Raw genomic sequence first — 12,061 nt, forward strand, 5'->3', positions numbered from 1 at the left:
AAGACTAAATTAAAAATAAAATTATAATTTAATTCTTAAACTTTTATAAAATATAAAATTCATCAAAAATAAATATTTTATTATATTAGAGTTGAATTATTAATTTTAGTGGAGTAATAATTAGTTTTATAATAAATTAATTATTATTCTTACTTATTCTAATTTTTAGCATAATTTAATCCTAAAAACTTAAATACTGTAGAAATATTTATATTTAGAGTAATATAATCAAATTAGAATATGACCTAATTTAAATTATTAAAATAGAATACATATATATAGTTAGGATTATTTATTTATATTATTATTTTGATATACATTAGAATTAAACCATATTAAAAATAAAAAATTTACTTGAATTTGATAAAAAAATAATTTTAGATGATTTTAATATTTAATAACAAGTTTAAAGGTCAAACTATAATTTTATTTTTCAATTTAGTCCATTGATTTTAAATGTATAGGGTTTATTTAATATATAAAAATCCATTGGAAGGTAAAAAGTAATTACCCCTTTTATTATAGATATTCAAAAAAATTAAAAGAGTATATATAAAAAATTTGTTAGATGAATTAGAGCAGATCCAATTAATTGAATTGTTGAGCAAACTCTTAATTGGTTCGATCTTTTAAAACACTATTGTGGAACTCACTTTTTCCAAGGCATTTATTTCTCTTGTTAATAAATTATTTTCAAAAGAGAATTATTTAGTGAATAATTTTAATATAGAAAGAAATTATTTATTTTAGTAAAATTAATTATTTTTTATGATAGTTTATTTTATATTTTTAAATGTATTTATATTTCAGTTAATAAATAATATTGACAATTACTTAATAATTGTATACCAAATCTGTACAGTTATTTGCTCTTATTATCACCAACTCAGATATAAAATACTAAATATATATAAGTGTTAATTTATTGGAAGTTGGTGTTCTTGAAAAAAGCAACAATCATTACTGATATTTCTTTTCTCACATGAATTCCATGCAAATGGGCAAAGAAAGGTATAGAATTTACATATGCCTTACTCATTTTTGAAGATTATATGTAAGCAACAGAAAAGAAAAGGGAAAAAGAGTATAATTGCATCTGCCCCTTTCCTTTTAAACAGATATATATAACTGTATATCCTCTGCTTTTCAGCCTTATCCCTTACTATGTGATACCAACAGAATAAAAAATAAAATAAAAATGTTCATGGAGGAGGAACTGGTCAAATTATCTATCAAAATTGAAGATTTATTTTAGTAATTAAATGATGATCTTCTCTTCCTTGTAGTGGATACTGTTATGCCTTTTATCATCTTTTTGTACTAATGCTTGCTTCTACTGGAAAGTAATGGTAAAACATCATCAAATTGTTGTCATAGTGATTGATAGCAAGTTTGGGACCACATAATGGACTCACTGTCCTTTTTCTTTAGCGAATCCACATTCTTTTACTCTTAAAACTTTACCCATTTCTTTATTTTAATTTTTAAGATAATTTAATAAATATTTTAATTTATTTTTTAATATTTTTCATATATAGTTTTATTCAATACATATAGAAATATAAATGATGAAATGTTATTAATAAATTAACTATCTATTATATTAAATCAAAAGTTAAAATATATACATATCTAACAAGTAGAATTTAGATTACACTAAAAACTTTTAAGATGTTGAATTATTAAATCTCAGAAGTTGAGTATTCAAATATGAATTATGTCTCTTTTTTCTGAACAAACTCTATCTCTTTGTGTCTCATTAGTAATTAGAGGTTGAATTAATTGATTAATTAGAAGTAATTAAATTGGATTATATTACTTGGATTCAACTATAATTAAAATTACTATAATTAGTTACTTAGGCGGTTGGCCCTTAATTATTTATGTGCCATTAGTATTTTATTTTCTTTAAATGTCGAATATTCTATCACTATTATTAAGTGCAATTAGGTATTCATTTTTTAGTTGTTACTTGAAATGAATAAACTAGACATATTTTAATATTATATTAAAATTGATTGATTGATTAATTAACTAAATTGAGAAAGCCAAAGGTGAGAATTGGCAGAGTTTATAGTCCACCGATAAAAAAAACAATATGATCAAACTTTATTGGTTTGAATTCAATCATAACTAAAATGGTTAAAACTAATCATTTGGCCAAGTTCGAGTTTTATGCTTTTTCAATATTTTATTTTCTGTGTATATTTTACTAAATTTGAATATAATAATAACTAAAACATCTATATATATTGATTTTTGAAATTTAAATTTTTTTTGATATGTGTGCTTAATTTTTGACATGTATATTATTTTTAACACATAAAATTTCAGTTTATATATAATTTTATAATTTTTTATTAATTTATTGATTAATTAATTACTCTCCTAATTAAACACTGGTTTTAATCTTAAGAAATAAAATATTACTTATATTAATTAATTAATAATCTTCTAATCAGATAATGATACTAATTCTATCGTGAAAAATAACATATTAATTATATTTTAATATTATATTAATTAATATATATTAATTTTCTAATTAGATAATAATTATAATTCTAAGAAATTATATTTTAAATTTTTTATTATATTCAATAATAATTTAATTTTTTAATTATATGATAAATCTTTAATTTTAAAAAATTATAATATTAATTATATTGATAGTATTAATTTATAGAATATTAAAATTAATTAATTTTAAATATTTTTAAAATAATTTTTATATTATTATATTAATAAGAATTTAAAAATTTAAAAATTTAAAAAAAATATCATTAGTCTGCTATTATTTTTTAATATTATAAATTAAAATCAAATATTAAAAATTATTAAGTTGTATTTATCAACTTAATTTTATAATTAAAATAATAATAACACTCCTACAACCCGTGGGTATACAACAAGTTAAATATTAACTTGACAGATATGCCTTCATACCTTTTTTATATTTTTTTCTTTAATTTATTTAACCTTTACAAGCATTAATGGTAAGAAATAATTTTAAATTGAAATATTTTTCGTAATAAAAAAAATAAAAAGAAAGAAATATGATGTGATTCTTTTAGTACGTTTTTGTTAGCACTTATATTTCTTGTTTTGAATCTTTATTTTTTATATTTAAAATATTAAATTTTTACGAAATAAACTGAAAAAAATCAGAAGATTTATATTTTATTAGTTTAATAAATTTTGAAAATCTAATTTCATCTTAAAATAAAATAATAAAAGATCTTTTTATTTAATATATTATTTTAAAAACTCAAAATCAAAAAGTAAAAGAGTTGAAAATCAAACCAAAAATTTAAAACTGAACAACATTAAGTAATTGCAAGTTCCACGATGCATATTAATTTATTTATTAATAATATAAATATCGGATGCTTTTATGGCACTGTACTTATTATCAGATTTTATCAAATTTATTCAAAATGATATCTTTGATTGATTTCTTTTTTAACAGAGGTTCAACTTTGCCCATATAAACTTGTATTTAAGAACTAAATAAATTAAATTTTATTTTCTTTAATAAATAGATTCACAATTTATCATATTTAAATTAATTAAATTTAAATTTTAAATCTTATAAAATATACTTTTATATAGCGCGTCATTAAATATCATATAAGTAAATTACTAAAATAAACATTCAATTAATCTTTATAATTTATTAATATCTAAAAATCTACTATTATTTCACTTTTTTAAAATATTAAAAATTAGATATATTCGACTATTGAATATAAATTTTAAAAAAATATTTATTAAAAGAATTTAAATTAAATATATTTAATCCTTGAATATAAATTCAGAATTAATTATTAAAATATTCAAATTAAATATACTTAAAATAATTCAATTCAGTCAGTTCAGTTTCGGTTTTATAAAATAAACAGTTGAATCTTAATTTCTAATTAATGATTTGGTTAACGAAACCATGATCTACTATTAACTTGCTAAGAAATTCCTGACAGAAAACAGTGAAAGAGTCGGTAACTTGGACTATTATGCAGGGCCTAATAAATTGAGTGGGGCTTCATGTCAGCCTTGTGTTTACCAGCTTGTTTAAGTAAATTTATATTTATTTTTCTTCTATTTAGGATTTCAATTGCAGTCACACCTCTTTAAATTAATACTTATTGAAATATTAAAGAAAACAAATTGATATTTATTTGTAATTTTGATACATAGATATAATGGTTTTAAAATTTTTAATTATTTTGTTATATAGTATAATAATAATGTGTACTTACTTTATTAATTAATAATTTAATTTTTAAACTAAAAAATTTAATTTCAAAATATTATATTAATTATGTTTTCGACATTAACATATAATTAATCTTATTTAATGTATTAATAGGCTTTCAAAATATTAAAAATTTTATTAAGAAAGATTTTTAAAAATATTTTAAATTATTAATATCTTAAATATGATGAATAATTATAAAATATAACATAAATAATTAAATTTGTTTTATTAACATTTTTATATTATCACTTACAATAAAAAAATAATAATAGGCATGCAACAAATGAATAGATCGCTGGTATGTTTAAAAGTCAACTTTAAAATTCTTTTGATATGTTTATATATATATATATATATATATATATATATATATATATATATATATATATATATATATATATATATATATATATATATATGTAATATTTCTCTATATACAATCAATTATGCTTTTAATACTGATTTAAAAAAAAGTAATTATTAATAAGTTATTTTTAATTAAATAATAATTATAATATATATAAATTATATTTTTACAATTAATTTATAAATACAATTTATGTGTTAACTACTAATGTTGGAAAGAAAGGGAAAAAATTCTAAAATATTAAACACTCTATTATAAGAGAATCATTAAATATTAGATTTTATTGTATTTAATTTATTATTACTTAGATTCTATAAGGTATTATTTTTTAAAAAATAAAAATATATTTTTAATTTTTTAAATTGGAAAGTATTAATAATCTGAATAATTAGAATAGTTTTATGATATATATTTCATTTATTATTATTATTATTATTATTATATATATATATATATATTATGTTTCATTTATTCTTCGTGACCGGTATAAAGTCATCATCCTCACTCCCAAACTCTTGTCCCCATCTCATTATGTGGCGACTCCTTCTCGGATTAGTTTTAAAGTCTTTCGTAATCCCTTAGAACTATTAACTAAATGGCCTATTTCAAAACGGGCTTAGTACGAAGAACGGTACCTTAAAATAATGATAAGGTCGCTCATAACTTTGGGCAGACCCTGAAAAGTCACACTCACAAAGCCCCACAGTCTAAGACTGCATCATGAAATCCATTCACCAACCAACGAGGGTACAGGGTCCCTCCACTTTTCTCATTCACTGTTAATAAATCATTAAAATCGTTCATAATTATTTAAGGAAGATTAGAAATAATAGCCAAGTTTCTCAATAAGGCCCACGATTCATGATGCCTATGTCATTCAGGGCACCCATGATAATTAGTAAAACTTCATTTGCCAATTTGCTCAATGGAGATTTCAGCATTAATAAAGTTGCGAGAAGAATCAATGCCTGAAATGAACTTGTATCCTTCTGAAGAAGGGTTAGACCTCCTTCATGGTCCTCTCTTCAATAACTAACATACACTTATAGCCCAATTAGGCTTGGATCTATTCCATTCTTTGTTACTTAATTAAAATTCCCCTAAAAAAATAAGATAAAGCCTGCAAAGTTAGACAATGTCCTTCAAGACTCGAATTGCACGTGGATTGGCTAGCCCGCGGCAATTCCACGTCGTAACACTCATTGAGCTAGGCGGGTCTGATAACCAGAGCCTGCCTCTAATAAGTTTTTTGAAACCAATGTGATACTAGAATGAACTTGGCCTATATGTCCCAAAGGCCCAATGGTGGTTTCCATATAATCTAAATAATCATTCCACTCCTCATTCTAAGTACGGTGCTGCTTAGGATCATAAACTACCAATCCACCCATATCTTCTGGTTGATTTTAATCCATGGGGACTACAACAAGATACCTTTCATTGATTATCGTATTATTACTAGAGTTACCCAAAATAGAAGCTCCACTAATTGGTCTAACTGAAACGAAATTCCCACCTACATTATCGCCAAAAAAGTCACCAGTCTTCTGAATCATCATTATTTTGCCATTATTGGAACTGTTTCTTGTCTAGACGGATATAGGTGCTTTCATAAACTTTTTCTATTTGTACCTAATCTTTCGAACCTATAATCTATAATTTTAGAGATGGAGAAACTTAGGCTCTTCGTGATGAGTACAAAGCCAGCACCATCACTCCTGAAACATGTTTCAATCTCATTGGGTGGTGACTTTTTCTTCGAGAGGTCTTAAGGCCTTTTGTAATCCCTTAGGACCATCAACTGGACAACTCATTTTGAAACGGGTCTAATACGAAGAATGGTACTTTGACACAGTGACAAGGTCGCTTATAACTTAGGACAGACCTTGAAAAGCTGACAAAGCCCACAATCTAAAATTGCATCATAAAATCCATTCACCAATCAACGAGGGTATGGGGCCTTCCTCTTTACTTACTCATAGTTAACATATCATTAAACTTCCCCATAATTATATAAGGGATATTAGAAACAGTAGCCAAGTTTCTTAGTAAGACCCACAATTCACACCTATGTCATTAAGGGCAAACATGGTAACTAGTAACCCTCCATTTGCCAATTTGCTTAATGGAAATTTCAAAATCAATAAAGTTGAGAGAAGAACCAATAATTGAAACTTAAGATGTCTCCAGTTTTTAATAGAATTTATCATTTTTATAGCAAGAGATATAATTTTAATAAAACCAAGCCAAATCAAACTTTGAAGAGTTCGAATTTGAAACTGTTATAATGTTCAGGTCAAATTTGATTCAAAATCTTTATATTGAATCTTAAGCTCAACTCGTTATAAAATAATTAGGCTCATATCAAATTAGAAATAGTTCAGTTATTGCGTTAAAAAAACTTAGTTGGAATTCTACTTGTTAAATGATTATATTAAAGAACTAAGAAGAACTTCGAGTTAGATTAGCTCGAACTCGCGAACCATTATGAAGTTCAAACTTCAGCTTAACTCGTTTAAGTTGATTTCAAGTTCCATAATACCTAATTGTTCCATCATATTCAATATCATAGCACCATCTCAGTACTAGCATTCCATAAATTCACCATAATCAAATAAAGATCTTATAAAATATACAATTATAGAAAAAGTCAAAATACATCAATAGCAATAAGAAATGAAACAGTCTTCAAATAATCAATACATAAAAAAATAAAAAAAAAATGAAAGTGTAAGAAATTTTTAAATGAATTTTCAATGGCTAGAAACCAATGGGATTGTTGCAATATATAGTTCATTCTTTTTAACAATAAATTCCGAAAATCTCAGTAACTTAACAAAAACAACACTAAAAAAAAATTTATTACTATTATATGAGCACGAATAGTTAGAAATTTAAGTTAAAAAAAAATGGGCAACTCTTAAAAATATGAAAATCCCACACATGATTAAAAATGGAGATGATATATAAATATAATTTTATTTAATTATAAAATTTTAATTTATTTCGTTTTAATTTTTTTAATTTTAATTGTATTTCAACTTTATCACCTTTATAAATGAAAGATTGACACGTCACACATTTTTCTCTCTCAATTACTCTTTTTTTTATTGACTATTTTTGTAACGTGTCAATCTGTTATTATTTAAAATAATTAAATTGAAACACAATTAAAATTTTAATTTATTTCATTTCAATCATTCAACTTTAATTGTGTTTCAATTTAGTCACCTTCACAAGTGAAAGATTGACACATCACAATTCTCTCCCAATTACTCTTTTTCCATTAGCAATTTCGTAATGAAATTAAATCAAACATTTAATAAATAAAACACTATTTTATTATTTTACCAAAAGAAATAGTAAACTACTATGTTCTTATGTAATATTCAGTAAAAAAAAAAAGATTTAGAGTACAATAAAACATAAAACATACACAGGAAAATAAATTAAAAATCTAGCTTAAAAGTCAATAATCATTAAAAATTTGTATTTTCTGAATTATATGGAATGCCAATCAAGCATAAGGCTATGAGATAAGCTAGCTTTCTTCCAGTACTTCTTGGATTGTTATGCTTTGTTTGATGGTATTGGCTTAAACATAAAAATGCAAGGGAGTGGAAATTTGGAATCTTTTTGACAAATTTGGTTGGTAACTTGAAATATACAACTCCATTGTGTGGAGTTATGAGATGGACCATACACTAACTTTTCCTTCATCTCTATTGACACTCTGTATAGGTATTAGGAGCCATGCTTCATTGTCAATGAATGACAATATGATTCAAATGTCAATGATAAGCCTAATGAAACTTGTACTTGGTTCTTCTTCTATTCAAGCAAGGCATATTGTATCTCAATAAACTTGAACCATCTTTAGTATTTTAACTTTCTTGACAACATTTGTTTATAAAAAGCGATCAAATCCCTCACAATAATAAAATTAGGAAAAAAATAATCATATGCTTAACTTAGTAATAAGATAAGAACATTATAGAAGTTATCGTAATTTAAAAAATAATAATAAATAAATAAATTATAAATAATCATGATAATGGTTCTGAATTATGCCCTTTTTGTGATTCAAAAGTTGGGTTAGCACTTCAATTCTTCGGCCGTCTCTTATAAATGCCTTACTATGTCCAATTGAAATACAGGTTCTGGCTTTCAGGCCCAAATTTTGTAACTTTTGCACCCTTACAGGCTATAAGTTTAATGAGACAAAAACGGAGAATTAAGAGGCTTTTTACCTTCTCTCTCTTGTTTGATATTTATATTGTATTTGGTTCAAACACAATAGATTTAACTTAAATTCTAACCTTAATACAGCCGCTTTCATTCAATTAATACTTAAGGGAAACAAAAAAAAAAAAAAGCAAATATGCAAATTGCATACATAGACTAAAAGATTGCAACAACTATTTTTCCTATGGTCTAAAGGATTAATTTCAAGAATGTATAAAAACCTGGTCAGTCAAGATAAACTTTAATGTCGATCCCATTATCAATGAGAGATTGAACCACAGCTCTAATCTTTCCTTCGAACTTGTCCCTCTCCCTTGGAGTGTAAGATGCAGTATATACATCAGCTTCTCGTGCTCTCTCGGATAAAATGCGGCCAATGGCCAAACATGCAGGTATATCTGACCGGGACCTGAGTGCAGCTTTAATGTCTTTAGAGTTAGTACCAGCAACTGCAACCTGCTTACTTGTTACCCTGTGGGTAAGTGATGCAGAAACAAAGCGCTTTGATATAAACACATCAAGTGTAAATGGCTCCATGTACGCTTTGGTCCGTTGCTTAAATGACATATGCTTGTTGTTGGGGTTTTTTGACTTTTTCTCTTTCTGGTAAGTGTAAGGCCTGCTATTGTCATCGTCAAGGAAATCTTCTACTCCAAAAAAGCTTCTTGGTGAATAATGAACCTGTAATAAAGTAACTATTAGCAAATTTACCACAAGGTTTTGAGCATCACAAAATACAATGGAAGTAGAGCCCTCCCATCCCATAAAATAGTTCTATGAAATTTACAAACTAAAATCTGATGTACAAATCATTGAGGCGACTGTTGGGAATGGATGAACTGTTGCTATCACTGAAAAGATAAAGTTGGAAAACTACAAAAGCTTTCCTATTTGATCCATCTATCCATTGGGGAATATTGCTTTATCAGATTCTGAGGTGAGGCAATTAGGAAGCCACATACCTGACCATTGTGGAAGCAACTGCCGGGCACATAAAGAGACAGTCTAAGCTTGTCTCCTCCATTTAGAAAAGGCCCTCTGTGAATAATCTTGCCAAGCACTTGCTTCAACATATTTGATGCACAGCCAGCACCTTGTTATCCCAACTTCAACTCAATTAATTATACTTATCTTATAATCACTTGAGAAAAACCTACAGAAAGAGCACAGCCCAAATGAAATAATTTTAAGTCACATTAGAACACCCACATGAAATCCAATAAAATACATCACACGAGCACTCCATCCACAAACATATTGACACCATTATATCCCAAAAAGAATTTGAAATGCAGGATAAATAAATATAAAGGTAACGTTAAATCCTAATTACTAAAAGATTTGTCACGCGACTTTATAGAACAACTAACCATTTTCAGAAAGATAATCACCGACACTTAATCTAGGTAGACATTTCAAATCAATTTTTCACCAGAGCATGTACTAAGAAAAGTCTACATTCAGATAGAACACAACGTCCTACCAAGTTAAATCTATCAATTCATTGAAAAGTTAAGTCAAGTAAGACTTTCACCAAATAAAGCTACAAGAAATTTTCAAATGACAGCAACAAGGGCAATAGTATTGAAATGAGCAATCAAAAGCACACAATTAAAGATCAAATAGTTCTACTAATCAGATTCTCCACTCAATTCTATAGATCCAAAAACTCAAACTCATTTTCTAACTATAAAAATAGAATAACATAGTATTTAGAAAATCTAGAAACTGTAAGCATTCAATTAACTGAATTCTATTTAGTCAATTATTATGCTTGAAATTGGAAATATCATAGTTTTTTAGAATTCAATTCTCTCAAAAGGGCATTTTGCAAGAATTTGATTGAATTGAAAATATTCCAAACAAGGCCTAAGTACATTTGCCGATAAACATGCGAAATTTTACAATCCAATGTCATAGAATTAAAAAAAAAAGAATTATAAATTAAACGTATAAACTTTTCTTGTTCTCTCAGGCAAAACAACAAACATTTGATAGGCGTGCAAATGTATTAGCACATCATATTATACGCTATAATTAAGTTCATCACTATCATCTGAAGACTATAAAGAAAACGAAAAGAGTATTACGAAGGAAAAAGGACTCTGACCTTAATTTGAAGAGAAGTGTTGATATCCGTCGATGAACGTTAAATTCAACGAGAGAAAGGAGAAGGTCGATGCCGTTTGATAGTATGAAGAAATATTAGTCCAAAGCGTTTTTGACCTAAACTACATCGTTTAGCTGATATAGATTTTTTTATTTTAATAAGTTTTTATAAAAGATAAATTTACAAAAGCGTCATTGAGAAATTATGGAATCCATATATTTAGCGAAGATTTATGTATTTAAAACATATAGATTTAAAATTAATAAATTTCAAAATATTGTTTTAGAATTAGATATAAAAATAATAAATCTTTATCTAAATTTAAAATAATTTTAAAATAATATAAGATTTATTCATCATTTTTATAAACGATCAATTCTAAAATTTCAATCTCTAAAATAAAAAATTAAAATATTAAAAAATAAAAAATTTAAAAACATATTATTTTCTCAAGTTCATAAATTTATATAATTTTTGTTTACATCGTTCATTTTGTAAAACATCTAATATATTTTAATTTTTTAGGTATTGGAGGATATAGTATTACTGTAATTAGTATTATGCTTGTAAAACAATATTACTAAAGCTTCTATTAATTTAAGTGGTATTATCTGCTTATTCATTTTCGCTACAGCCGTTATCAATATATGATTGTAAAATTAAATTTATTAATAAAATTTAATAAAAAAATTCTTAATATTTATTTATCATATTTTAAAAATAACAGCAAATTAAATATTTTTAATTCTTTTAACTTTTTAGTATTTTAAGATTTTATAGAATACTAAATAAAAATTATTTTAAAAATACTTATTAATTAATTATAATATTATTTAAATTAATACTATTAATATAATTTATATTACAATTTTTTAGAATTAAAAATTATTATATAATTAAAAAATAATTTATAGTTATAGTTAATCTAATATTTAAAATATTATTCTATAAAATTAGAATTAATATCTAATTAAAAACTAATTTATTAGTTAATATAATATTAAAATATAATAAATATATTATTTTCTAGGATAATTATTATATAATAGGAAACTAACTATTATTTAATCAAAAAAATAAT

The 12,061-nt window shown here is 24.6% G+C and overlaps 1 protein-coding gene across 1 annotated transcript; it reads right to left on the reverse strand.

Annotated features, from left to right (window-relative positions):
- Positions 1 to 8,841: 8,841 nt before the first annotated feature.
- On the reverse strand, positions 8,842 to 11,134 carry LOC8287950 (50S ribosomal protein L18). Its single transcript, XM_048375379.1, has 3 exons — positions 10,981 to 11,134; positions 9,833 to 10,023; positions 8,842 to 9,551 (listed from the first exon to the last, which is right to left on the reverse strand). The coding sequence occupies exons 2-3, from the start codon at positions 9,941 to 9,943 to the stop codon at positions 9,096 to 9,098; spliced, it is 567 nt and encodes a 188-aa protein (XP_048231336.1). The 5' UTR covers positions 9,944 to 10,023; positions 10,981 to 11,134; the 3' UTR covers positions 8,842 to 9,095.
- Between the last annotated feature and the right edge of the window lie 927 nt (positions 11,135 to 12,061).

Source organism: Ricinus communis, chromosome 6 (genome assembly GCF_019578655.1).
Source record: "Ricinus communis isolate WT05 ecotype wild-type chromosome 6, ASM1957865v1, whole genome shotgun sequence".
Taxonomy (NCBI): domain Eukaryota; kingdom Viridiplantae; phylum Streptophyta; class Magnoliopsida; order Malpighiales; family Euphorbiaceae; genus Ricinus; species Ricinus communis.

What these genes read in the sequence shown, in the direction of transcription:
- LOC8287950 (XM_048375379.1), bottom strand. Translation starts at nt 9,943, where the DNA reads ATGTTGAAGCAAGTGCTTGGCAAGATTATTCACAGAGGGCCTTTTCTA. An exon ending in GTTGCTTCCACAATGGTCAG is followed by an intron (nt 9,552 to 9,832) that starts GTATGTGGCTTC and finishes ACTTTATTACAG; the next exon opens with GTTCATTATTCACCAAGAAG.